The sequence below is a fragment of the Marmota monax genome, unplaced genomic scaffold, assembly GCF_021218885.2.
Source record: "Marmota monax isolate L192 unplaced genomic scaffold, Marmota_monax_Labrador192_F-V1.1 WCK01_AAM20220418_F8-fsc00200, whole genome shotgun sequence".
In the NCBI taxonomy this organism is placed as follows: Eukaryota; Metazoa; Chordata; class Mammalia; order Rodentia; family Sciuridae; genus Marmota; species Marmota monax.
Window position 1 is genome coordinate 636,052 of NW_026692549.1, and position 27,120 is coordinate 663,171.

Consider the following 27,120-nt stretch of genomic DNA (forward strand, 5'->3'; position numbering starts at 1 on the left):
TTGCCTGGCCGTGGACAGCTGCACTGCCCCCAGGTAGAGCCTCAGTGGTAGCCTTGGGCCTATGTCTGTGGAGTCTGTCAGGGTACACTGGGCCTCTGAAGAGCTTTATTTCTTAAACCACACACAGCATGTTCGTATAGGTGCTTGCCCACAGTGTCGAGAATATGCAGATGAGATGGGAACGTCCTTTCCATCATTCCTGCTTCACATTTTCCAGTTCTGAGGAAGGAGGAGAGATGTTGTTTATTTTTCCAGGCTCTCTTAAAATTTAAATGCAGCAGAGCAGTCTTCTTGATGAAGTTTTCTAGTTTCCTAGTGTGTGTAGAGTCGAGGTGGAGAAGGGTCCCGTCACCCTGCGTTCCCTCGTGCTGTCTTCTCTGCCCTTCTCTGGGATCTGCCCCTGGCCATTGGTGTCACCATTCCTGCGCCCTCACAGTGGATCATGCAGGTTCCTTCTCTCCCTTAGGTGAGCCCCCACAGGGATTGCCCCAGGGAAGCCAGAGACTGTTCATGGTCTTGCCGAGGATGACCTCTGCTTCCCTGTCACCTTTTCTTTCCTCACCCTTGTGAGGTGGCCTTCTGTGTCTGGAGAGAGTAGAGCGTGACTGATCTTTTGTGAAGGGGTCTGCTTTCAGGTGGATGGTTTCTGCCAACTCGTTCTTGGGTGCTGACAGTTTTCTCCCTCTTGGGGCTGCTGCTGAACCCCTGTAGATTGCTGTGTTCAGAGGCTGGTTTTCAAGTTGATTCTTTCTCCCTTTTCAGTCCTCTGTTCATCCGGGTGAGGCTGTTGGCCTGTGCCTGGTGGGAAGCGACTGTAGCTGCTGCACAGGCACTGTTGGTCACAGGTCTGGGTCATCCCAGGGCCGACCCTCCTGGCTCTCTTCTCCCTGGAGAGCCGTCCATGTGTTCTTGGTTGGACGTTTTACAAGTGCTATTGAGGCTTCAGGCGTTGCTTTGCAGGACTGAGGGTGGAACCCGGAGCCTTATGAATAAGGCCACCCCAGTTCTCTACCACTGAGCTACACCCCAGCCCTTTTCATTTTGATTTTGAGACAGAGTCATGCTGAGTTGCCCAGGCTGGCCTGGAACTTGGAATCTCCCTGTCTCGGCCTCTGAGTGCCTGGGATCAGAGGCCTACACCACCTGCTGACTTTGGGCATTTAAAAGAACCCTTTAGAGAATGTTGAGGAAGCCACCCAGTTAATTTCAGACCCCAGATTCTGTCTGACCTTCTTTGTGGAAGCCTTCGGTGTTGGCAGCCTTTGCTGAGCTGCCTGGTCTGTCTGACCATGCAGAGCTCAGGGTGAGCTTGTCAGACATGCTGGTCCCTGTGCAGAATTAGGGTCCAGCTTTCTTCTCTCCAGGGTTCCTCTACACAGCAGCTCCTTTCCGGGTCTCTGGCTAGGAAAACATGGTTTCTCTCAATGTTTGCTACTTGCACCCTCCTATTGAGCCCAGGAGAGATCAGAGGACAATAAACTGGGCCCCCCCACAAGACTGGTATTGACACTTGTCTGATCCCTGCCCAGGTGTGCCAGGGCGGTGGGCCAGGTTTCAGACAGGCCAAGGAAAGTCCCTGGAGACAGCAGGAGAGACGTTCAGTTTACTGGGGAAAGCTCACGAGAGATTAGGACTTCTCCGAGCAGAGTTCCTGGTGACAGCACCTCCTCTCCCTGGTGGGGCTCTGCCCAGAGGTGTCCAGCTAGAGGAGCGACCCTATGCTTTCCACAGTGCCCTCTGCTCTGCGCCCCTCCCCACTCAGGGGTTTTATAGGTGGATAGCAGATGCAGGGACACTAGCAGATTTAGCTTAGTTGGCTTGTCTGACCAACATCCCAAGGAGCAGTTGTCCTGGTGCCAGTGCAGTAAAGGAGCTTTCCCCAGATAAGACCGTTCCGCCCAGCTCCCAGCATTGTGCGCAGAGACAGCCAGCGCCCACCAAGATGGCACATTTCTGGACCTGCCAGCCTGGGCCTGCTCCCACTGCTCCCTTAACGTGGCTGGGTTCTGGGGAACAGGGGGGCATTCAGGGATGTGGTACCTTACTGCCCCCTTTGCTTTAGGGTGATACAATACCTCAGTCTGTGAGTGCCTCTCTACTTTCAGAGGCCACAGGTTGCTTTTCTAAGTTACGTTCAGATCTTGTAGTTGTGACACTTGGGAAGGCAGGCTGACCACTGTAGGCACAGGAAGTTCTAGGATTCCATCGACATGCCCCTTGGAGGCCATGACAAGACCACCACTGTGTTGTCACCAGGTGAACCGCATTCTGCCTCGTTCCAACATGGTCTACAATCTCTATGAGTATTCAGTGCCAGAGGACATGTACCAAGAACACATCAACGAGATCAACACTGAGCTGTCAGCGCCGGACATCGAGGGTGTCTACGAGACTCAGGTAACTTTCCCAGCCACACCCTGCTGAACCCGGTATGGGTCCAGCTGGGCCTGGACCAGGGACAGCAGTGACAATAGACTGTCCTGGGAAGGTGAGTCTCAGCAGGCCTGTTAGAGGAGCCTGGGGGTAACCCAGGGTGAGCCGAGGGTGCAAGAGCCCCCATCAGCCTCACCGGCCTATCTGCCCACTCTTCCAGGTGCCTTTGTTGTTCCGGGCACTGGTGCAGCTGGGCTGTGTGTGTGTGGTCAACAGACAGCTGGTGCGGCACCTCTCGGGCTGGGAAGCTGAGACCTTCACCCTAGATCACCTCGAGATGCGTTCTCTGGCCCAATTCAGCTACCTGGAACCAGGTACAGCTTATGCCTCCTGCCCTGCCACCCATACACCTCCTGCACACCTCCCATGACGTGCACTTCCTTCTGCAGGCAGCATCCGCCACATCTACCTGTACCACCACACGCAGGGCCACAAGGCACTCTTTGGGCTCTTTGTCCCCTCACAGCGCAGAGCATCTGTGTTTGTGTTGGACACGGTGAGTCCTTGACCCGGTGGGTTGGCAGGGTCCCTGCTCTATCCATCAGGAAGGGGCTCACACGGCTACTCTCCTACAGGTGCGCAGCAACCAGATGCCCAGCCTCAGCACCCTGTACTCAGCGGAGCACAGCCTTCTGCTGAAGAAGGTGGGCCCCGAGCTCCTGCCACCCCCCAGACATACCTTTGAAGTTCGTGCTGAAACTGACCTGAAGACCATCTGCAGGGCCATCCAGCGCTTCCTGCTGGCCTACAAGGTGAGGGATGTTAGAGTCCTGCTGTGAGAGACCACTGCTCTGAGGCTCTATCTACCAGGCCTTTTTTTCTTCTGCCCAACACAGGAGGAACGCCGGGGACCCACCCTCATTGCAGTGCAGTCCAGCTGGGAACTGCAGAAGCTCGCCAGTGAGATCCCTGTGCTGGAGGAGTTCCCACTGGTGCCTGTGCGCGTGGTCGACAAGATCAGCTATGGAGTCCTAGACTGGCAGCGGCACGGAGCCCGCCGCATGATCCGGCACTACCTCCACCTGGACACCTGCCTGTCACAGGCCTTCGAGATGAGCAGGTGAGCCCAGAGGCCAGCAGCCAGGGCCAGGCCGCTACCGTGGCAGGCGAGTGGTCCCCGGCGCTGCCTGGGCTGACCATGTGCCTCCACACAGGTACTTCCACATTCCCGTTGGGAATCTGCCAGAGGACATCTCCACCTTTGGCTCCGACCTTTTCTTTGCCCGCCACTTGCAGCGTCACAACCACCTGCTCTGGCTGTCCCCCACAGCCCGTCCCGACCTGGGCGGGAAGGAGGCCGACGACAACCGCCTTGTCATGGAATTCGAGGACCGTGCCACCGTGGAGATTAACAGTCCTGGTTGCTACTCCACCGGTGAGTGGGGCGGGGGCGGGCTGTCCTGCCATCTCACCGTGTACTCTGGGCAGCCAGACTCAGCACCAGCTGCCTGCCAAGAGCTGAGGCCACAGAGGGTATCCCAGAGTCAAGGCCAGAAGCTGATGGCCCTGCAGTTCTGCTGGAGGTCAGAGGGTACATGCCACACCTGAACACACTGGGCAGTGCTGACTGTCCTGGCAGTATCAGTGGCTGGGTCTGGGTCCAGGAGATAGTGCTAGAGGTGGCCAGGGTACATGGACAGCATTGTCTCCTCTGCAGTGTGTGTGGAGCTGGACATCCAGAACCTGGCCGTTAACACCATCCTCCAGTCCCACCACGTGAACGACATGGAGGGGGCCGGCAGCATGGGCATCAGCTTTGACGTGATCCAGCAGGCCTCACTGGAGGACATGGTCACAGGCAATCAGGCCTCTAGTGCCCCAGCCAGCTACGATGAGACAGCCCTCTGCTCCAGCACCTTCAGGTGCCCCCTTGCTGTATGCTCACCTCCTGTAGAACAGTGGAGAGGCCTAAGGCAGTGCCCCTCGGGCTTCCCTTCTCCCAGTCTCATGCGGCCGTTTCAGTCAGTGTCCCCGTGGCCCATGCACGTGTCCTGCCTGGTTATCATGACAAGTCCTTGCACTCCCTCCTGCCCTCCTGTGGCCAAAGGCATTTGGCCCAAAAACCCTTCTCACATGGCTGCTTCTCAGCTGACTGAGGCGTGTGTGTGAGAATCCCCAGGCACTTAGCCTGGTGAGTTGTTATGGTCACTGTTGGCTGTCAGGGGCTTGATCAGCCGTGGTCCTGGTGACGTGCAGTGTGTGCCGAGGGGCACTTCTGTGTGTGTGGGGGAGTCATGTTCTCCCTCAGGCCCCAGCAGCTTGCAGAGTGGTACAGTTGCCCATCATGGAGAGGGAAACTGAGGTCAGGGTGGCCACAGTTGTGGCCACTCTTGGTGCAACTGAGTGTGAGGGTTTGCACTCAAGAGGAACCTGATTCCAGATTGTGTGCCTCAGCTGTTACCCTGGGGCCTCCCCACAGAAGGAGGGAATTCGCTGGGATGGGACAAGGTAGGGAGAGGAGGAGGGGCTGGGAACAGTGTCTTGGCTGCAAAGGACACAAGTGGTTCAGCCTGAGAGGCAGATGGGATCAGTGCCAGATGGCAGAGACCATCACTGTGGCAGTGGGCAGGGAAGGTTCCATGAACGAACTCTGTGACCATGACAGCCTGTCACAGGCAAACCCCCCCCCCCTGAAGTTTCCAGCAGGTGAGGTGCTATGTTGAGAGGTGAGCAATGCTCACATCTCTGGTGGCGGCAGCACTTAATGTGTGGAGGAGGTGATGCTGTGCAGTGGGACAGGCAGAAGGAGCTCAGGGCCCACGGTGTGGTCTGGAAACTGGGGGTCAGAGCTGGCGAGGGGTGGTGGCACACCTTCCTGCGCCTGTCTTCCAGGATCCTCAAGAGCATGGTCGTGGGCTGGGTAAAGGAGATCATGCAGTACCACAACGTCTACGCCGACAACCAGGTGGTGCACTTCTACCGCTGGCTACAGTCCTCGAGCTCTCTGCTGCATGACCCCGCCCTGCACCGGACACTCCACAACATGATGAAGAAGCTCTTCCTGCAGTGAGTACTCACCCAGGCCAGGGCACACAGCAGTGGAGCGGCCAGGCCAGAAGGTCCGCTGCAGCCTGTCTGCATTGTGTGTCCACCTTGCTGTGGTGAATGCCCCTAGGAGGGCTGCGTGTGGAGGTACCATACCAGTGGACCTTTAGGTTGTCCTGCTTCATGCTGCTAGGAGTACTAAGGCACGAAAGGCTCTGTGCATGAGCAGCAGCGGCATCTGTGGAGGTCCTGCTGTTGCAGCTTCGATGGGCATTATGTCTGGGTGGTTGGTATTGCCAAGAGCCCTCTATGCCGGCTCATGATTAAGGGTACCGTGCCCCTGCTCCTTGCTGTCACAGCTGGGGATTTGCCGACATCAAGGAATGAGGGTGCTGTTTCGATGTCGTCTTACTGTACCATCCCAATTATGAATGAAGTCGAACTTTCTCTTCATATTCTTTACTCATTTTCCTGTAGTTTTGTTGGGTTTTTCTCTTATTAAAAATGGAATGAGAGGCTGGGGTTGTGGCTCAGTGGTAGAGTGCTTGCCCTTGCACATGTGAGGCACTAGGTTCCATCCCCAGCACCACGTAAAATAAATTAGTAAAATAAAAGTATTGTGTCCATGTTCAACTAAAAAAAATATTAAAAAATGGAATGAAGCTGAGAATGGTGGTACATGCCTGTAATCCCAGCTACTCAGGAGGATGAGGCAGCAGGATGGTATGTTCAAGGCCAACCTCATCAGTTTAGTTGAGACCCTGTCTCAAAAGAAAATATAAAAGGCTGAGGTGTAGCTCAGTGGTGGAGAGTCCCTGGGTTCAATCCTCAGTACAGGGGGCAAAAATGAATTCTCTGTGTTTAAAAAAATAGCCATCTTTCCATAAGAGCTTGCAAATTTTTTCCTGTTTTTCCTTTTGGGGGGGTTTGTGTATGTTATCCTTTGCCTCTGTCATATTTTCTTACCATGCAGAAACTGCTGCCAGATACTGTGGCCTGTGTCTGCAGTCCATCCATATGGGATTCAGGACAGTCTGGACAGCACAGCAGGGCCTGTGTGGCTCCAGTGCAGCTGGGAGGCCTTCCCTGGGGCTGGGCTCCCAGGCTTCTCCGCAGTGCTGGGTCCAGGGCACTGGGCCCCTCCTTGCCGTTGACTGGACTTGTCCCACAGGCTCGTGGCTGAGTTCCAGCGCCTGGGGTCATCAGTCGTCTATGCCAATTTCAACCGAATCATTCTCTGTACCAGAAAGCGCCGCATTGAGGACGCCATCGCCTACGTGAAGTACATCACCAACAGGTGGGTGGAGAGGCATCCTGCTACTGCAGCCTGCTATGGCTCTGCTGAAGGGCCAGCATCCATGACACACAGCATGGTGACTAGAGGAGACCTCATAGCCCACTGGGTGTCAGGCACAGGTGTGGCACTGAACATGCTGTGGCTTGTGGATGGGTCGTATCGGCCTCTAGCTGCTGCAGCTCTGGCTTGGGGCAGCAATGGCTCCTGCACCGAGCCACACTCCCAAGGCCCCTGTAGCCCAAAGGCTCTGGTTTATAACTGAAGCTCACACTTTTGGGTGCGTTCACATGGACCAGGAATGGAGCACTTCCCTAAACACAGAAAGATCAGCGTAGGCAGGAACCCTGGGTGGATCCACTCTGCCGTCAAGTCTCATCACTCCTCAGTACCAGTCCTGGGTGGCAGGGGTGAGGTCGCCCACTTCGACACACACACACACAGCCAGCACAGACACGACCACGGCTCTGCAGACCTGCTGCCTGTCCTTCCACATGGCCTAGGGGTCCAAGCCAGCTTTCAGTCTGCCAGTGTCATGCTATATGCCTACCAGGAGGGGGTGGGGGGCTGAGACACTGGGGGCTGTGGCTCGGCTCCAGGAGGCCCAACACTGAAGTGGCTGGGTTGGGCCACATCGAGAAACTGCTGCCATTCTCCCCTTGTTCTGAGAGCAGCCAGGACAAGTGCCAAGGTCCTGGAGGAGCAGTGTCTGGGTTGTATGGCTGCGTGTAAATACGTCACTTAGGGTTCCTCCACTGTTTCTCCCCATCGGAGACAGAGCCATGGATCAGTCAACTTGGCTGAGGGTGCTGGGAATGAAGGAAACTTGCAGCCCTTCCAGTCACCCATAGTCACGAGGGTGCAAGGCAGGCTGGCCCCCGGGAGACCCCCAGCAGACAGCACAGCCAGTCTTCCTCAGCCCCAGTTCAGGTACCACCCTCCCAGGGCAGTCTCAGTCCTGCTGGCTGCCATCCCCAGGAAGTCTGAGTAATCTGCATCATCCCAAGCTCTCTTTAAGTAAGAGAAGGGTGAGCAGATACCAGGAAGGGAAAGACAGGAAGTGGAAAAGAGGGATGCCGTTGGTTTCACATGCAGCTTCTCCCTGGTTCTCTGCAGCATCCATTCTAAAGAGCTCTTCCATTCCCTGACCATTTCCTTCTCACGATGCTGGGAATTCCTTCTGTGGATGGATCCGTCTAATTATGGTGGAATCAAAGGAAAAGTGCCATCTGGAATTCACTGTGGACAGGTGAGAGAGCTGGGCATGACTGGGAAATGACCCTAGCTGTATTTGCCCCAGTGGTGAGTGCTGCCTGTCTGGGGCCTCCTTGTGCCCACCCTCATTGGCTTACATGAGAAGGGCTGGGAGTACCCAGGAAATACAGAGTGCTGCCTCAATCCGGAAAGAGCAAGGAGTTTGCTGTAGGGTGGCCCTGAAGGTGTGATATGGAAACGGGGTTCTGGAAGATGCACACAGTCCGTGTGCTGCTCTCGGCAGGGAGGCTGGCGAGTGGGAGGGGTGGTAGTTGCAGATGCATCCAGAGACCTGGTGGGGCTGTTCACATGGATGAGTGATGGAGGAGGACAGAGATGGGAGGACCAAGGGTAGACCCCGGTTAGGGTCAGTGCAGGGGAGCACTGGGTTGGCCTAGAAGGTGGGAAGGACTTGGGTGGGATCTGGGCGGGGCCAAGAGGCAGCAGGGTGTGTGTGTGTTGGTGTCCAGGTGTGCAGAACTGGCTGCCAGAAGCAATGTGGGGAAGGGGTCTTGTTAGGTGGGGCAGGTGGCATGTGTGAGGCTGAGACACGCGTTCAGCTGGTACTGGAGTGCCCAGGGGACAGCTGGAGGTGGGTTGAGAAAACAGAGGCCTGTGTCCTCCCTGGGGTTCCTCTTAGAGGACCAAGAGGGAGCCACCAGCAGGGAGTACATGCCAGGAGCTGGGGGCCTCAGGAAGGAGGAGATGGGCAAGGCTGCTCTGCACACCAGGCTTCCTGAAGACTTCAGCAGGGTTGGGGCAAAGCCTGCTGGGGTTCAGAGAGTGGGAGGATAGCAGAGCACAGGAGTGGATATATGTTGGTGTCCGTACACAGAAGCTAATGCACTGTGGTGGGAAGGCAGGACCACACTTGGGGAACTTTGTAGCTGGTCCTGCATGGAATCAGGTGCCGTTCCAAGAAAAGGTTCTTTTTTATGAAATAGGGTCTCGCTGTGTTGCACAGACTGGTCTTTAGCCCCTGGGCTCAGGCAGGTGGTCCTCTGGCCTGAGGCTTATGCCACCCACCTGGCTAAGGAAGATCCTTGGACTCAAGAGAAGGGAGCTGCACGTTAGGAAGCCCTGGTTAATTCTTCCCTCTTGGGAGGTGGGAATTTAATAATTTTGCAGCAAATCCTCTGAGAGAACTGCAGTCACCTTGCACCAGGCCTGCTACACTGGTTCTGGAGCCCTGCAGGACCTGACTTGGGCACAGGGATCCGGACGCCCAGGCTGGAAGAGGCCTCTCTCCCACGCCTTGGTACCACTGAATCTCATCACTGCCTGCTGCTGCTGCTGCAGTAGGCACACAGGGGTTGTCTCTGTTCCAGCAAGAGCCCCAGAAAGGAGAGGAAGCAGAGGACGAGCAAGAAGACGAGGAGGAGCAGGAGGAAAGTGTGGAGGAGTCTGAGGTAGAGGACCTCCTGGAGAACAACTGGAACATTTTGCAGTTTCTGCCACAGGCAGCCTCCTGCCAGAGCTACTTCCTCATGATCGTTTCGGGTGAGCCAGAGCATGGGCCAAGGGTGGAAAGCCAGGTCTACGTGGAGCCACTCCAGGGGCAGGAGGGGCTGTCTTCCTCCAGGCCATTGCCTGCCAAGACCCACCCCCAACCATGTGTCATGGAGGGTTTTCCTGCTACCGAGATCTGTTTCATATAACGCGGCTGCATGCATTTCCTCAGAACACTTGTGCATGCACACACAATGGTCAAAAGAACCCCAGCACATCCAAGTCAGCAGCCCATCGCTAGCCTTCAGGCCTCCCTCCTGTTGCAGGAAGCCCTGTACCTTGGCTGGGCTGAGGGTGAGGCTGATGAGCAGCTGGGCATGTGAACCCCCAAGGACACCCTGTAGTTCAGGGCACTTGTCCAAACAGCACTTAGTGACGAGCACGGCAGGTTAAATAGTCAGCAGGTAGCCCTCACACCTGTGGTGGCAGCGATGGTTTTGGCCCCATGTTTTATGTTTTGTTTGCTGCTCTTTGAGTCTGTTCTCCAAGTTGTCTCTTGAAATGTCCCAGAGCATGGGCCTGGGAGTTCCAGAGGACTGTGCCGACACAGGTCAGCCTCCACTTGTGGGAGCCCCTCTAGCAGGAGGGCTGGGCGTCAGCCTGGCTACGCACTGCTCTCCATCAGTCCATTTCTCTAATTAACTCTCAGCTCTTCTGAGGGTAGCAGATAAAGGCATCACCAGCAGTGTGGCCACGTCTGCCTGGTAGTCAGCCTGACCGGACACAGGCCCCCAGTCTGGGACAGCCCCCCTCTGAGCCGCAGTGTGCCTGCCTCTCTGCAGCGTACATTGTGGCTGTGTACCACAGCATGAAGGAACAGCTGAGACGCAGTGGCCCGGGCACCACCCCTGTGAAGAGGAGGGGGGCCAGCCAGTTCTCCCAGGAGGCTGAAGGGGCGGCCGGAGCCCTCCCTGGTGAGTCCCTTGCCACACCAATCCAGTGCTGTGTGCCTCAGATGGTCTGGGTGGGCATGGGAGGTGCCCAGTGCCAGGGTGAGCCCTCTTCTCTTTCCAGGAATGATCACCTTCTCTCAGGATTATGTTGCAAACGAGCTCACTCAGAGCTTCTTCACCATCACTCAGAAGATTCAGAAGAAAGTCACAGGCTCTCGGAGCTCCACAGAGCCCTCAGAGATGTTCCCTGTCCTCCCTGGCTCCCACTTGGTGCTCAACAACCCTGCTCTGGAGTTCATCAAATATGTGTGCAAGGTGAGGGGCTGCAGAGGCCTCTGGGCTCAGGCAGCCAGGACGCTGGGGCCCTGCCCTCGTGTGGCCTGAGCCCATGGAGCAGACCAGTGCACAGGTGCTGCCCGGGAGGACAGAGGCCCTGAGGAGCCAGGGGTGGGTGAGTGGGTGGAAGTCACAGGCGAGGTGGGAAGCAGGCACTGGGACAGGGAGCTTCTGGGCCACCAGCCACCAGTTGGCTCAACCAGGAGAAGCTAAGCTCAGAGACCTGTGAGGTGGCATAGGAGCCTGCCTAGCGGGGAAGGCAGGGGGTCCCGGGAGGGCTTAGGCTGCCAGCTGGCACCACACAGTGTCCCAGCAAAGTACCTCACCTGGCGCTGCAGATGCACAGACTGCTCGTGGTCTGGCCGTGGGGAGGGAAGGTTTCCAGCTCGGGTTCCATCCACAGCTCACCTTCAGGTAGGTGTTTTATGTCAACCGAGTTGTGTACATTGGCGGGGTAACGAGGCTTGTGGCCATGCACCCGCTGCCAGGATCCAGAGGTGGAGTGCTCCACCCCTTCCCAGCCCTCCCTGTGCCCTCCCCAGCCCTGACAGCCAGTCGGAGATGGTGTTTTAACATCAGAGTGGGTGCACTCTTGTGGGGTGCATGTGTGGACGTGCTCCTGGTGGGTAGGGTGGTGACACCCACCGTTGTGGTACAGAACTGTCACCCCCAAAATACTCCCCCTTGGCACCAGCCACCCCACCTTGGATCCCTGACTGTCCCTCTCAGATGCCGCCTAGGTGGAGCCCTATATCCTATAGCCTGGGGGTCTGGCTTCCTTGACTCTGCAGTGACGTGGGACCCCCTGGTATGTCAGAGTGGCCTTCCCTTGGCTGCTCGTAGCTCTGAGGCAAGGACATTGGGTTGCTGTCCCTTTGTGGTAATTAACAACTAAGCAGCCATGAAACACCTTATGGCTTTTGTGTGAACGTAAATCTCATTTATCCTGGGTAACAACCCAGGAGAAGAATTGCTGGGCCGTGTGAAAGTATGTTTGGCATGGAAAGAAAGTACCAGGCTGTTTACTTAAGTAGCGCATGCTCCTCGATGCGTGGCTGGAGTTCCACTCTTCCACCCTCTCCAAAGCCTGGTGGTGGTGGTGTTTGAATCCCAGCTGTTCAGGTGGACATGCAGTGGGATTCGCTGTGGTTTTGATTTGTACTTCCCTAGCAACTGCTGATGGGGAGCACATTTTTATGGGCCCGTTGGCTATCCATGTCTTTGGTGAAGTATCCAGATCTCTTGGGTTTTGTATTGTTTTTTTGAGTGGCTGACACCTTTTTGTTTTTTTTTTTTTTTTTTCAGTGCTAGGGATTGAATCCTTAAATGCTGCCAAGGGCTCTGCCCCTCAGCCTCAGCTCTTGCCCCTGGTTTTTCCTGTTCTTGAGAGTTCTTTGTATGTTCTGGACACAAATCCCTTCTCAGATGTGAGTTGTGCCTCTTGTGTCATGAGTGAGGAATTTTTGCTTTAAAGACACAAAGGTTTCCTGCTGTTTTCTTCTTCAAGTCTTACAGTTCAGGATTCTACTGTGGTCCGAGCTGAGGTGTGTGTTGTTCAGTTTCTTTCTTTTTTGTGGCTCTGGGGAGGAAGCCCGGGCCTCCCATGCCAGGCAAGTGCACTACCACTGCCCTGCAGCCTACTCCGTGGCCAGGCTGGCCTGCAGCCTGCACTCTTGCCTGAGCCCCAGGAAGGGCTGGAATCGAGGTGTGCCCCACTGCACCCGTCCAAGCTCACCATCCTGCAACATACCTGTTGTAAGCCTGGGTTCCTAGTCCACAGAGGGTCTCCAGTTTTGTGTCTCTGGCTTGGATATCAAGGCGAGGTGGCCTTCCAGGACAATTTGCAGCCCCCTTTGCCTGCTGGAAGGTGGTGTGTGGATCCAGCATTGCTTCTTTAGACATCTGGTGGGTCACAGGGAAGCCTACACTTCCTGTGGAGGACTACCACCATAGGGAGGAATGGGTTGACACCGTGAAGCCATGCTGATGAGGGCTCCAGTGTCGCCGGGCATGGTGGCCCACGCCTGTGATCCCAGCAACTCAGAAGACTAATGCAGGAGGATCGCAAGTTCAAAGCCAGCTTCAGCAAAAATGAGGCCCTAAGCAACTCAGTGAGACCCTGTCTCTAAGTAAAATACAAAACAGGGCTGGGGTGTGGCTCAGTGGCTGAGTGCTCCTGAGTGTAATCCCTGGTATACCTCTTGCCTCACAAAAAAAAGAGGGCTCCCGTGTCTCCAGCAGCAAGACTCCCTAGGAGCTGCTTCCTGATGGGCGTGTCCTCCACAGGTGCTATCTTTGGATACAAACATCACCAATCAGGTGAACAAGCTGAACCGAGACCTGCTTCGCCTGGTAGATGTTGGTGAGTTCTCCGAGGAGGCCCAGTTCCGAGACCCCTGCCGCTCCTATGTGCTCCCTGAGGTGATCTGCCACAGCTGCAACTTCTGCCGAGACTTGGATCTGTGCAAAGATTCCTCCTTCTCCCAGGTGGGCTGGTTTGGGTGTGGGGCAGACGAAGCTGAGGCCATGGTCCTGCCATCCTTCTGTCCACCCTGCTGCCTGCAGGCTCCTCTTGAGCTATTGTGCCAGAGGTTGTCACGAGGGTGGGGGCCCCACACGTGATGAGTGCCACCACCCCCCGCCCCCCGGCTCTTCTCCCTCCAGCCCCTTCCCCCAGCTTTGTGGTGGAGGGTACAGGACATGCTGTGGCCCAGGGGGCTGTGGCCACCACTCAGGCGCTCACCCCTTACCCTGCTGTCCTAGGATGGAGCTGTCCTGCCTCAGTGGCTCTGCCCCAACTGTCAGGCCACCTATGACTCAGCTGCCATTGAGATGGCCCTGGTCGAAGCCCTGCAGAGAAAGCTGATGGCCTTCACCCTGCAGGACCTGGTGAGCTCCCTGTGGTCAGCACAGGAGTTTCTGGACACAAACTTGGCACTTAGGGAAGCTGACCTGTGCATCGGTCACCCTTGTAACCTCGGGGGACCACCCCAGCAGTCAGTCCCTGCCCCTGAGTCCAAGTGACAACGTTCTATTGACATCTGTTGGCCCTGCCCTTCCAGGAGGGGGTGTGGGTGCAGCAAAAGCTGCTCAGAGAGAGCACCAGGAGCAGGGGCTTCTACAGCACCTGCAGTCAGCACTGGGTCCTCCCAGAGACAGGCCTGGTTGACAGCTGGCGTGGACAGAGGAAGCCCCAGCACTTGGTGTCTACAGCCAGGTGCCTGCAGCAGGGCCTATGATGTGGGAAGGAGCCGGCAAGATTTTGATGTCATTTATAACAGACCTGAGTTGCAAGCAGCAGGGAGGTGAAGCTTATGTCCTCTCAACAGCAAGGACAGGGGCTGCTGGTGGGTCTGGCATGGGGACAGGCTGCTGCCTCTTTTCAGGTCTGCCTGAAGTGCCGCGGCGTGAAGGAGACCCACATGCCAGTGTACTGCAGCTGTGCCGGGGACTTCGCCCTCACAATCCGCACTCAGGTGGGTGCAGTCGCCTGCTCAATCCTCGCCTCCTTTCCCTGGTAGGACCAGGTGTCACTGTGTCTTGTCTTACAGGTCTTCATGGAGCAGGTTGGCATCTTCCAGAGCATTGCCCAGCACTATAGCATGCCACACCTCAAGGAGACCCTGGAGTGGCTGCTGCAGAAAAGCCCTCAGCCAGACCACTAGCAAGCCCCAGCCCTAGACACCGCATCCTTACAGGCATCCTCTGCTCCCCGTGATGTCCCACTGACCACCTGACTTCCAGTCTCTTGGAAAAGCAGACCGTCCAGGGAATGGGGTAGACCACCGAGAACATGCCAGGGAGTGCAGAGGTGGCATGAACAAGCTGGAGCAGGGAATGACCCTGTCCTCCACATTGCTGCAGGCCCCCTTCTGAGGCAGGTCATCAGGCAAGAAGCCTCTTGGGTCCTGAGGGGTCCTGAGGAGTCGTTTCTGCCAATAAACACACTTTGAAGCCTCTGTTGCTTTCTGCACCTGCCGATGAGGTGGACAGGAGTCTTACTTGTTCAGTGGAGAGCAAATGCCTGTCGGGGCCAGGCTTTTGCTTCTCTTTGTCTGCCAGAATCAGGAGGGGAGGGTCCTGGTAGACCTGTAGGTTGGTGAGCAGGGCCTGAGAACCTACAAGGAAGGGCTCTAGGTATGTGGGTTTTTTTAGGGACCTCCTTAACATTCTGTTTCAGCCTGGATGTCGGAAAAGTACTTTCTCACATGCAAGATTTAGGCTCTTTGTCTGTGAAGGGAGGATGAGAGAAGAAGAGGAAAAAAGCAGTCCCAGGGCAGCTTCAGGGACCCGCCCACTCCCAGGAGTGGCCTGGCCTGTGACCTGGCACATTCTGAGGACTGTACCCCAGGTGCAGGTGCAGAGGCTCCCTGCGTGCGCTGAGGCTGGTCCACCTGTACAACAGGACTTGCCCTCCCACTCTGCCAGGTACCCACCCCCTGGACTTGCTGCACATCTCCCTCTAAGCCAAGTGTGGCCTTTTCTTGCACAGGCCCAGGCCACTTTATCAAGGCAGTAGACAAGTGTTAAATAAAACATAAATCTGCAACCCCCCAGGACTCAGGCCTGGCAGAGGGCTGGGTGCCCTGGGGCCAAGTGGCAGTTCACTCCAGACCCTCCCTGAAGTTCCTCCTGCTATCACTCAGCTGTGCCTTTTCCACACTTTTGTACAAAAGGGTGGAGGTCTCTGGAAGGGTGGAGGGCTGAGCTTCTCTCCCCAGGCCGTTTGAACCCTGAGAGCTCAGGCTGCCTTTGGGGAGAAATCCGATGCCCGCCTGGTCCTGCTTGCTTGGAATGTGGACTGAGCCGAGTTGTGCTGAGACCTCCTGAGTGGGGATCAAATCAAATTAGGGCGAGGGAGAGGAGGCGGGGCAGCTAACTAGGCTTCCTGGAAGTGAAGCTGAGGAAGATGGGGGAGGGACAGTTGGGTACAGCAGGACAGGCTAGCTGGGCACAACTGAAACAAGAAACCTGAGCCTCTGGCCCTGGTTCCTGAGCTGCAGCCAGGGACCCAGTGGAAAGGCCAGTTTCTCTAAAACTAGAGCAAACATCTTGTGAGCCCAATACGAGGATGTTACAGGTGTTTGGTGACCCATGGAGGCTGGAGCTGCGTGAGTGCTGGGAGCCAGTGTTCCTTCCACTACTTACAAAGACCACCAGGTGTAAGGACTCAGGAGCTGGGACCAAGGCCCATCCAGACTCAGGCACTGACAAAGGTCTTCCCAGCTCTTTGGCCTTGGAAGGACATGCCACCCTGAGATTTGGTATACTGGTCTATGGGGTGGGGTACCATCTGCCATGGGCATTCTGCACAGCGCCTTGCCACTCCCTAGACATTCACCGCAGAGTCACATTCTGGTCTCAGTCCAGCAAGCACCACCACACTGACACAGCACCCTTGAGGATGCGGTAACCAGATTATCCTCCAGCCCCAACATCCCTAGTGCCAGCTCCTGGGCTCAGTCCATCACCACATTGCTGTTCCCCAGCAGTGGCTCTGCCCGTGCCCTCTGTACCTAGACTGGTTGCAAGGGAGATAACCCAGGCCGTGGGCAGTGAGCCAGCAGAGCCCCTTGACCAGGTACTCCTGGGCTGGTGGCTTTCCCCCAGAGAACAAGGCTAGAAGGCACCAAGCACAGGTTTATTGGACTCAGCATGCTGCAGCTTCTAAGGACAGGGCTGGGCAGTTTGGGGTTATGATGTTGTAGGTGTGTGCTTCAAGAGCAGGGACAGAGCCCCCTTGGATCTCAGCTCTGACTTGAGGTCCCAGCAGGCTATGAGAGAGAATGGTGAATAGGAAGGAAGGTGACAAGCCCTGTGGGTGTCCACTGGCGGGGGGGTTGGCAGGCCCTGAGAGGGTGGGGAGACAGGCTTAGTGAGGCCCCCTTTACATGGGGTCCTTTCATGGGCTCTTGGCTACTGAGGCAGGTGGGTCCTCAGTGCTGCCAAAGCAGCTGGGCTCTGGCAGGGTCCCAAGCTGCAGCAGTGAGGATAGGAACTAAAGTTGGGCCAGGCCTCTGGGGTCTGCAGGTGTGGAGTCCTGCTGAGCCAGCCTAGAGGTGGGCAGTCCAGCATGCTGATCCGGGGCATCCACCATCTGCTCAGACAGCTGGGCCTAGGCTTGCTGGCCCTCCTGGCCTGACAGAGGGTTGGGTGGCTGGGCCTGGGAGCAGTGCCTGGGTGGAGGAGGGGCCTGGCCCAAAGCAAGGGCAAGGGTCACAGGCCAGCTACTGGTGGACCAGCGTGGTGTACACACCTTGTCGAATTTCTTGTGACTGTAGACCTTGTTTTTGTTCATGAATGTCAGCAAGATCCAGTCACACAGGAAGGATCCCTGAGATCAGCAGAGACCAGAGAATAAGGGCCTGCAGACCACCCACCACCCACCCAGCCCCCAGGTGGGCTCCTTACCACCCCGATGGAGGTTAGAGCAGTAGCCAGGTTAATGATGGTGGGAATCAGGCTGAACTTCCCTGCCTGTGGAGCATCTTTCTTTTAGACCAAACACGGTTGCTTGGAGCAGGAGTGGGGCTCATGGGAGGGCTGGGGACCAAGTCAGCTCAGGCAACCAGGACTGGCCAGCCCCGGGGGGGGGGGGGTGTACCTGTCCGTGCACAATGACATCGATGCGGATTCCGTAGGCTTTGATGAGTGTGCGGGTGGTAGTGCCATTTATCTTGTAATACTTGGCAAACCTAGGGTGGAATGAGCCAGACGCTGTCCAGGCTGCCTGCACACCCTTCCTCTCTGGGGCCACTGCTGGAGGGCCAGGGCAAAGGCACTGTCCATCTCCTGGGCCCAGGTGTCCCAAGCACAGGTACCTGAAGTTGTAGCCTGAGGAGGCAGGAACTTGCTTGGGGTCCAGCCTCCGGAAGGAGTACTTGGGGTTACATTCTGACGCAGACAGGTCCAGGTCACAGTCCCAGTTAATGATGGCCCCAATGACACCACCCTGTGGGGGGGATGGGGGGTGGCAGGGGACCCTTGTGGCCCAGCAGCTCCAGGCCAACATACAGGGTGCAGGTGAACACCTAGCCTTAGAGGCCATGTGGACTGGTGTCAATAACTGAGCAGACACATGCACAGGTGGGTCAGCAGGTCGAGCCTCTCCTGCCTGAATGCAGCCAGGGCTGGTCCAGACAGGAGGGATGTCCTCCTGAGTGGGAGACGCTGCCCAGCCTTGCCGTCCCACCACCCTCACCCTGTGTGCAAGCTCCGTGAAGTTCTCCCCTGCCTGCTCCACAATGAAGCCCAGCTTGAAGATGGGACAGTAAGGGTCAGAGACGTAGTCGAAAGTGCAGTGTTTGAGGTAGTCATCCTTGCGGCCTGCGATGTTGCCCCTGAGAAACAGCAGAAGGCAGAGAGGCCTGTGCAGCAGAGAGGCAGCAGCCCCTTCACAGTGGTCCCGTCAATCATATGCCCTGATGGCTCTTACTTGGAGAACTGGAATTTGGGGTAGTGGATGCTGTTCTTGATGAGGATGGTAAAATTGGGAGCCATTGTACCCAGAAATTGGCTGAGGAGGCACAAACAGATTTAGTCACCCGTCCCAGAATCCCCCTTCCACCCTCCTACCCCACTACTCCTGCCCTCCTCCACCCATCTGGACTCAGGTCAGAGAGGAGAAAGGAGCTGGGCACTGCACACCTGACAGAGGCCCCATCCTCCACTGGGCACCAACCGGACACCTCGCAGGTCTTGGAGGCCCCGTGGTAATAGGGTACGCATCTGCCAGTTCGCAGTCCTGTGGAGCAAAAGCTGGCTAAGCTGCCTACGGGAGGCAGCTCTGCCCTGCTTCCCCACTGCCCTCCTAGGTGCACACTGACCGTTGCCCAGCATGTCCAGCTCCCCAGCCACACAGTCGTTGTCCGAATGGCAGGTGGCATTGTGGACCCTTATGCTCTAGAATGGAGACCGCAGAGTCAGAGACCAAAACCCTGCAGGTGGTTTAGAGTTCCCCAGGACAACCAGAGAATGTAAATTAATGTAATTAATACATTAATTAATGCAATCCCCAAAACAACCAGTGGCCTCACCTCCGGACAGATTCCCAGGGTCTGGAAGGGTGTGACCTCGATCCTGGTGATGATGCTGAATATGCTGCCCCCCTGTGCGCAAAAAGAGGAGTCAGTGGTCTAGACAGCTCGCTGTGCCTGTACTGTGGGGGCGCGGGGGCTAGGGGCGCAGGGCGCACCTCAGGGGGCTTCACATACTCCTCCACGTCCCACACTTTGTGCTCCGAGGTGGTGATGCCCTTGACCTTGGTAATGATGGAGCTCTCGGGTCCGGTCTCGCTGTCCTGGTAGCTCTTCTGCACGATGAACACGTACCTGCGGGCAGGGCAGCACTGGTCCTAGGCGGCCTGGGCGGGGCTGGAGCCTGCTGCAGCCCGCCCCTGACCCAGAGCTCCCGACCCGACCCACGCCCCTTCCCGGCCCGGCCCGGCCCGCGCACCACACGAAGTAGAGCAGGATGAGCAGCTGCACCGTGCGGTACACGACCCCCAGGCGCCGGTTCCTCACCACGATCACCTTGGGTGTCTCGTAGTCCCAGAACGCGGACCAGCAGCCCCGGGCCAGGCGCCGGGCCGCGGCCGCCCCCACAGGGGCCTTGGGCTGGGCGGCAGCCATGGCGCGGCCCCCACTCGGCGCCCGCACTCCGCGGGAAGCGGTGACCAGTCGTGCGACACCAGCCGCGGCAGGGCGGACGCCGAGGAGTCTGCGGGCCCCGCCCCGGGGTGTGGCCTTGAGTGCGCCGCTGAGCTCTTGGCCCGACCCCAGGCTCCCAGCAGGTGTGGCCAGGTGGGCTCCGGTGGCGAAGTGGGAGAGCCCGTGCGCAGGAGCGGCCTCTGACCCCCAGGAGGGAGGAGTGGCGTCGGGGCTCCCTGCCCGGCAGCCCCTGGTTTCCACCAACGCGCGCAGGCACCAGCGCTGTCCTCTTGGCTGGATTGCTGTGGCTCCCGGTTGTGCTTTTGTCCACTTCGGACTCATTTGCCTCTGCAAACCCTGGTAACTCTTTGTATTCTCACCCGCCCACGTTATTTTGAAGCAAATCCTAAATGTCAGTGTTCCACATAAGTATAAATGTTTACATTTTATCTTTTTATGGAGGCGAAATACACATAACATAATGAACCACTTTGTATATTTATTTGGTACTGGGAATTGAACCCAGGGGTGCTCGCCACTGAGCTACACTCCCAGCCCTTTTTATTTCTTGAGACGGAGCCTCACTAAATTGCCCAGACTGACCTCCAACTTGCTATTTTCCTGCGTCAGCCTCCGGAGTCGCTGAGATCATAAACATGTGCCACTGAGCCTAATTAACCATGGTAATTGAACAATTCCATGACATTTAGTACAGTCACACTAGTATGCAGTCACACCTCTGTCTAGTTCCCCACTCCCCAACCGCCTGCTCTAACAACCGCTGATCTGCTTTCTCTCTCTATGGGCTTTTCTGTTCTCTATTTCCTATTAATGGAACCATATGGCCTGCATCTGGCTTCATTCACTTGGCATAATGTTTCCAAGGTTCACCCAAATTGCACCATGTATCAGTACTTCACTTTTCTGTGGCCAAAAAAATATTCCATTATGTGGATATATCTAGACATTTTGGTTGTTTCCACCTTTTGGCTATTGTGAGTAATTCTCTTCTTGCAAACAAAAGTTTTCTTAGCACTGTTACATTTACATTTAGCAGGAGGTTGCCTCCCTACCTTGAATCCCTAGGCAGTAAGTTGCAAACTAAATTAGAACATAAACTGAAATGTAACTAAGAAGTATACTTTGTAATGAATGCCTGGGTCTTTTGAGAAACAGGCTGACCTGCCCAACCCCAAAGAATGGGCAAGGAAACATCAGGTACAGAAAGGGAAAAAAAAAAGTGAGACTTTAATAACAGTCTTGCAAGATCTGGAGCCTGGGGGTCCGCAGATCCAGAGCAGTTACAATCAGTGTTTTATCCCCAGAGCACAAGGTCCCTCCCCTGGTTCCTCATTGGCTGAGTACTGTGGGGTGTACTTCTTGAAGTCGCCTAGATTTTACTGTCTCCTGTTGAGTGATTTAAAGAAATATACCTTTAATTGTACCCACCTCCCCCTTTGTTCTCTTGTGGTGGGAAAACTTTGTAATCCCAGTAGCTTGGGAGGCTGAGACAGGAGGATCTAGAGGTCAAAGCCAGAAAAAATGAGGTGCTAAGCAACTCAGTGAAACCCTTCCTCTAAATAAAATACAAAGTAGGGCTGGGGATGTGTCTCAGTGGTGGTTGAGCGCCCATGAGTTCAATCCCCGGTAGCCCCTCAAAAAAAAAAAAAAAAAAGAAAGAAAGAAATATACATTTAGCTGTCCCCTCCTCCCTTTGTTCTCTTATGACAGGAAAACCTTGAGGTGAATGCTTCTGACATATATGCAGCTCTAACTTCTTTACCTAAGTTACTCTTTTTTCTTTTCTTTTTTTTTTTTTCTTTTCTTTTTTTTGGTACTGAGGATTGAACTCAGGAGTTGCTTAACCACTGAGACATATCCCCCAGCCCCTTTTTATACTATATTTGGAGACAGGGTCTCACTAAGTTGCTTAGGTCCTTCCTAAGGTATTGAGGCTGGCTTTGAACTCTCAATCTGTCAGGAGCTGCCACATAGGAATCGAGCACCCCTTAGCCTTGAGTGATGAGTTTTCTTATAGATTCTTGTAGATTCCTTGGGTGTTGTAGATGTATGATCATGTCATCTGTGGATGGTTTTACTTCTTTCCAACTTGGATGCTTTTCTTTCTGTCTATACAGTTACTCTGGCTAGATTTCCAGTACAATTTTAGATAGCAGTGGTTTAAGTGGGCACCCTTGCCTTATTCCTTCTCTTACGGGAAACATTTCCAATTTTTCACCATTGTGTATGATGTTAGGTGTGGATTCTTCATAAATGTCCTTTATCATGTTGAAAAAAAAATCTTGTCTATTACTAGTTTTCTGAGAGTCATGATGATAAAAGTATATTGAATTTGGCAACTTTTTATGCATCAATTAAATGGACCCAGGATTTCCCCTTTGTTCCATTTATGTGCTATATCACATTGATTTGTGTTCATTGTGGAGCTGGGGATCAAATCCAAGGCCTTGTGCATGTGAGGCAAGCACTCTACCAACTGAGCTATCCCAGTTCATTATTGACACACTCCTGAGATACTGGGATGACTTCTACTTGGTTGTGAGTCTGAGCCTTTCGGTATTCTGCTCCATATAGTTGCTCTGATTTTGTTGAAGATATTTGCATCTGTATTCACAAGGGACAAGGTCTGTAGTTTCCTTTTACTCTAGTATCTTTGCCTGGCTTTGTTATAGGGGTTTGAGGATCTTAGTCTCATAGAATGAGTCCATTTCTTAGGAAGAGTTTGACAAGGGTTGGTGTTAATTCTTTAAATTGTTAATTCTTAAAAGTTCTAACTTTCAAAATTTAGAAGTGTTAAAGAAGAGGAAACAATTCTCAATATACCCTGTGAGGTCAGTGTTACATAAGAAAAATGCAGAACAATGTCCCCTGTAGATAGAGATACAAGAATTCCCAATGAAATCAAAGCCACTCTGGCAATATCACCAACTGGCCAGACTGGTGATATGAGCTGGGTTCAAAGGAGCTGGCTGTATCAATAACTAAGAAAACGGCAAAGAAACCTCACAGCACACAAAGGCAGGACAGCTTGGTGACCCAGCAGTCAGCTCCAGCGCTGGAAGGAGCAAGAGAGGGAGCATACCTGGAACCTTCTATTGGGGAAAAGACATTCAAGAATATTCCAATCGAATAAGGCAAGGGATTGGGTTTTGAAAGGTGGAGTCTTGCTTGCTGATGTCTTGAGGTAAGCAGATTGACATCTTGGAAAGACACACCCATCTCAGGTGCTGCGTGGGATCACAGGCAGAGCGAGAGGAAAGGCACACATATGTCACACAGCCCAGTCAGGCAGCAATGTCAGGCCAGTCCCCTCATGAGCGCAAATGTGTATAGCTCACACACACAGCCCATGGCTGGCTCGTGACATGACAACATACAAAAGGTTCCATGCCTCATCCAGGTGGGGTTCTGGGCCTCTGGGAATGCAGGTTAATTATATATCCCCAAATCAGTACCATTATATACCACAAGAGTGAAATAAAGGACAAAAGTCACATGATCATCTCAGTAGGCACTGGAAAGCATTTGAGAAAATGCAGCACTTCCTGATAAAGACACTCAACTAATTAGGAATGAAAGGAGTTCCCTAAACCTGATCAAGCATTTGTATGAAAACCCACAGTTAACATAGTGGTTGTCCCTTGTTTTCAAATTGTAGTAAGAACATCATATGAGAACTATCCTCTGATGGAGTTTTTAAATGCCCAGTACAGCATCGTTGACTGTTGGCACGTTGTAGAGCAGACCTCTAGGACTTATTCATCTTGCATAACTGAAACTCTACACCCCTTAACAGTGACTCCCCAGCTCCCTGCCCTCCTGACCCTGGCAGCAGTCCTTTCTGCTTCTGTGACAGCGTCACTCTTGATAGTTGAAACAATGAATGCATTCTCTCTACACCAGGGGCAGGACAAGATGTCGTCTCTCTCGTCACTCTTGCTAGATAGTCACTGGAAGCTCTTACGGAAGCAAGTTGGCAATAAAAACCTGGAGAACCTGGAGGAGAGGACGAAGGACACCTGTGTCCACCTGCAGGGGGCATGATGTCCAATGGAACCCTTGGAGCACTGAACAACAAGTGCAGCAAGGTTTTGGAATACAAGATCCATATACAAAAATCAGTTGTATTTCTAACACTTGCAATGAATACTCTGAAAATTAAATTAAGAAATAGTTCCATTTAAAATAGCATCAAAAAGAATAAATTAGGGCTGGGGTTGTGGCTCAGTGGTAGAGCACTTGCCTAGCACTTGTGAAGCACTGGGTTAGATCCCCAGCACCATATAAATATAAATAAGCAAAATAAAGGTATTTTTAAAAATGACACCATGTTTTTTAAAAACTAAATTAATTAGGAATTGCCAGGCACAGCAATGCATGACTGTGTTCCCAGCAACTAAGTAATTCATTCTGCCCAGTTGCTCCAGGTTTTTTGCCTACTTGCTTCCGTAAGAGCTTCCAGTGACTTCTAGCAAGTGACAAGAGATGACATTTTGTTATGCAAGTTCCAGGCCAGCCTCAGCAACCTAGTGAGACCCTGTCTCAAAATAAATATTGAAAAGGCCAGGGTGGTAGCTCAGCTGTAGAGCACCTCTGGGTTCAGTCCCCAGCACTGCAAAACAAATACACCAAATGTTTAGGAATAAATTTAAGCAAAAAGTAGTACACATATTATCAAATCACACCCTGAAACTAATAAAACATTTTTTGGGGGTACTGGGGTTTTGAATCCAGGGGTACTTTACCACTGTACTTTACACCAACTGTTTTTGTTTTTTTATTTTGAGACAGAGTCTCAGTAAGTTACTTAGGGCCTTGCTAAGTTGCCAGGGCTGTCCTTGAACTTGTGATCCTCCTCCTCGACCTGCTGGGATTACAGGTGTGCACCCTCTGCTCAGCCTATAAAACATATTCTAATTCAGGAAGGTCTAATCCAATGGAAAGGCCTCCCAGCTCATGGAGCAGAAGCATAATGCTGTGGAAGTCGAAGCTCACAGATTTACACCAGCTTCAGTGCAGGCCCATCCACGCCCTGGAAGCCTTCTATGCTTGTAGAGGTGGACATCCTGGGCCTAAAGTTCATATAGAAAGGCCTGGACCCAGGACAGCCACAACCGCCTGAAAGAGGACAGAGGTGGAGCACTTACTTCCCAACTCAGAACGCTCAGTGCCATGGCCCAAGGGTCACCTAGTGAGCCAGCAATCCCCTCACGGTGTGCACCTGGAATCAGAGACCTGTGAGGTGGAGCTGAAGGCCCAGGAATGAAGTGTGAACATGCAAAATGGAGTAAAACCAGTTGATTTTTGACAATAGTGCCCACATAACTTATTGAGGAAAGATTAGTCTAATGGTGCTGGAACAACGGAGTCACACTCAGAGGAACAAAGATGGACTTCTTACCTGACCCAGGTGTAAGGGTTAGCCCCAAACACACCGAGGACCTGGTGCAGGAGATGAACCTGCAGAGCTGAGCAGGAAACGCAAGTGCACGTTGGTGACCTCCGAGCCGACGGGTCCTAGGAAAGGAGACACAGCAGGCCCTCTAGGGCAAGGGGGCTCTGCTCCGTTCTGCACGTGGGCAGCGGGTGTGGGCCTAGCGGGCACGGCAAGTCTGCCAAGTAGGCAGGTTGGCTATGAGCACAGCTAAACCCGTGTGCTGCAAAGAACCATGGGAAAGTGAGGACCCCACAGAGGGGACGAAAACACCTGCTCTGACTTGTACATTAAAGGATATGTCCAGAATGTATTGTTAAAAACCTTACAACTCAAAATGTCAAATAACCAGTTTGATTATTTGGCAAAGATTCAGAAAAGTTTTCCAAGGAAGTTACACAAATAGCCTCGCTGTCCAAGAAAATGTGCTCAACACCTAGAGCTGGGGAGTGGCTCAGCCAGAGCACGCTCTACTGGCCTGCGTGACGCCTGTGTTTCGACCCCACAGTCCCCTTGGAAAGGGGCTCAACAGGTTGGTAAGGATGCAAATCTAAACCATGACGTGCCCTTTCACACCCACCAGGCAGGCGTCACCGAGAGACAGCATAGGGTGCTGTTGAGAGTGTGGATCTTTTCCATGCTGTGAGGGGCATGAGACCCCACAATTCCACTTCCAGGTGGACATCTTCAGCAACAAAAACAAAAACATGTCCTCAAAGAAATAGACATGCACAGCAGCATTATTCATGACAGCCAAAACTGGCTGGCGCCGTGGCCATGCCTGTGATTCCAACTCAGGAGGCTAAGGCAAGAGGATTGCAAGTTTGAGGCCAGTCTCATCAACTTAGTGAGGCCCTAAGCAACTTCGTGAGACCCTGTCTCAAAATAAAAAGTAGGGCTTGGGGTGTAGTTCAGTGGTTGAGTGCCCCCAAGTTCAATTTCCAGTACCCGCCCCCACCAAAAGATTTTCCAAGTGAAGAAAAATTGAGTTATTCAATTGAATTCTAAAGCTTTTGGTTTAGGAGTTGTTTCTCTCTGGCAAGAACAGAATGAAGACATTTATATATAAAGCTGAGGACGGGGCTCAGAGGTACATCCTTTGCCTGGAGGTGCATGAGGCCCTGGGCTCCATCCCCAGCATCCAAACAGAAGCTGTCTCTAAGTGACCGTTTGAAACCACGTCACAAGCAAAAGTCTTAACAGGATTCCTTAGAAGACGTCTTCACTGGCACAAATCACGGGACTGCAGCCGCCACAGATTTCCACTCATTAGCACCCGTGACCCCTGCACCGCAGTCACTTGCTGAGCACTGTCAATACGCAGAAGAAGCCCTCTCCCTTTGACATCCATGGCTCACGCCAGCCAGAGGCTGCCACTTTCCTTCCTTCACCAGTCATATTATTCACATTTATTGTGTGAGAACACTTACTTACCATCATCCACCTATTATTTTTCCTTTGCATTGCTGGGGACTGAACTCAGGGGTGCTCTACCACTGAGCTGCCCCTGGCCCTTTTCTGAAACAGGGTCTTGCTGGCCTTGAACTCGCTGGGATGACAGGCATATGCCCATTCTCACCCTATTAAGCTCTGAATGTACCCTGTGTTGCTATGGCAGCAGCCCGATGATGTCCAGCATCTCTAGAATCTGTCCATCATGCTGGACCAACCTGTTGCTGCTGAGTAGCCCCCGCCCAGCACAGCAGATTTTGTGGATTTGACTCAACCCTCCAGCAACTGTGGTGACAGAAATCCTATAGCTGCCTGCGCAGCAGGGTCTCTGGCAGGTGGCTGTCCCTGGACAGTGCCCATCTGCCTGAGGACATGTAGGTTGTTTTCCACTAGTCAGCTCTGTCCCTATGGGTCTGCCTGTGCCGGGTGTTTCTTACAGATGAACAGACTTGTTACTCTTCTGAAATCATAGAGTCTTTCTAAGAAATGTCCTAACAGCCCTTCTGAGGTATGATCCATGTGTCCTAGGATTCACCCATTCAAAGTTCCTGGCTTCAAGTAGATTCACAGAGCTGTGCGAACATCAAAATGGTCTGATTTTAGAATATTATCTGCCCAGAGAAAAGCTGAATTGCGGCCAGTGCCCCCTCTTTTTCTCCCGGCCCTAGCACCTTCCCTGCTGGCCATGTGCACACATCAGTCTTGAGCTGGTACAGGTGCTGTCTCTCTGGCCATGCTGACCAGGACTGTCTCTGGGCCCTGCTGGCCATGGTTGTGGTGGGAGAGATACTGCACAGCTTCCTGCAGGGGGAGGCGGGGCCTTGTGGCTTTGGGAGTGTGGTCCTTGGAAGGCAGCCAGGG

General features: G+C 53.9%; 2 protein-coding genes across 4 annotated transcripts in view; one reads left to right on the plus strand and one right to left on the minus strand.

Annotated features, from left to right (window-relative positions):
• Pole (DNA polymerase epsilon, catalytic subunit) overlaps nt 1-14,663 on the plus strand; it is a 46,300-nt gene extending 31,637 nt beyond the window's left edge. The window contains exons 33-49 of the mRNA XM_046445909.2: nt 2,257-2,397; nt 2,594-2,747; nt 2,823-2,929; nt 3,009-3,185; nt 3,270-3,493; nt 3,588-3,808; nt 4,091-4,295; nt 5,266-5,439; nt 6,590-6,715; nt 7,829-7,961; nt 9,295-9,466; nt 10,258-10,389; nt 10,490-10,683; nt 12,991-13,191; nt 13,468-13,593; nt 14,091-14,180; nt 14,256-14,663. Of these exons, the coding sequence (XP_046301865.1) occupies nt 2,257-2,397; nt 2,594-2,747; nt 2,823-2,929; nt 3,009-3,185; nt 3,270-3,493; nt 3,588-3,808; nt 4,091-4,295; nt 5,266-5,439; nt 6,590-6,715; nt 7,829-7,961; nt 9,295-9,466; nt 10,258-10,389; nt 10,490-10,683; nt 12,991-13,191; nt 13,468-13,593; nt 14,091-14,180; nt 14,256-14,369 (2,691 nt within the window). The 3' untranslated portion in view covers nt 14,370-14,663. The remainder of the gene's footprint in view (nt 1-2,256; nt 2,398-2,593; nt 2,748-2,822; nt 2,930-3,008; nt 3,186-3,269; nt 3,494-3,587; nt 3,809-4,090; nt 4,296-5,265; nt 5,440-6,589; nt 6,716-7,828; nt 7,962-9,294; nt 9,467-10,257; nt 10,390-10,489; nt 10,684-12,990; nt 13,192-13,467; nt 13,594-14,090; nt 14,181-14,255) is intronic.
• Nucleotides 14,664-16,330: 1,667 nt separating this feature from the next.
• Nucleotides 16,331-19,409, minus strand: P2rx2 (purinergic receptor P2X 2). Of its 3 annotated transcripts, XM_046445912.2 has the most exons (12): nt 19,159-19,405; nt 18,899-19,034; nt 18,741-18,812; nt 18,531-18,606; nt 18,352-18,448; nt 18,140-18,220; nt 17,906-18,044; nt 17,526-17,656; nt 17,309-17,399; nt 17,116-17,181; nt 16,961-17,038; nt 16,331-16,478 (listed from the first exon to the last, which is right to left on the minus strand). In XM_046445912.2, the coding sequence occupies exons 1-12, from the start codon at nt 19,332-19,334 to the stop codon at nt 16,452-16,454; spliced, it is 1,170 nt and encodes a 389-aa protein (XP_046301868.1). In that variant the 5' UTR covers nt 19,335-19,405; the 3' UTR covers nt 16,331-16,451. The 3 variants fall into 3 exon arrangements, with proteins under 3 accessions (XP_046301868.1, XP_046301867.1, XP_046301866.1); XM_046445911.2 differs by having other exon boundaries at nt 16,331-17,038; nt 19,159-19,406; XM_046445910.2 differs by having other exon boundaries at nt 16,331-17,038; nt 17,309-17,656; nt 19,159-19,409.
• Between the last annotated feature and the right edge of the window lie 7,711 nt (nt 19,410-27,120).

Bases quoted from the DNA above. Each gene is read 5' to 3' on its own strand.
- P2rx2 (XM_046445910.2), bottom strand. From the start codon at position 19,334: ATGGCTGCCGCCCAGCCCAAGGCCCCTGTGGGGGCGGCCGCGGCCCGG. The intron at 18,813-18,898 runs GTGCGCCCTGCG...TTTTGCGCACAG, and splicing joins AGTATGTGAAGCCCCCTGAG to GGGGGCAGCATATTCAGCAT. The intron at 18,449-18,530 runs GTCAGTGTGCAC...TTTGCTCCACAG, and splicing joins GCTGGACATGCTGGGCAACG to GACTGCGAACTGGCAGATGC.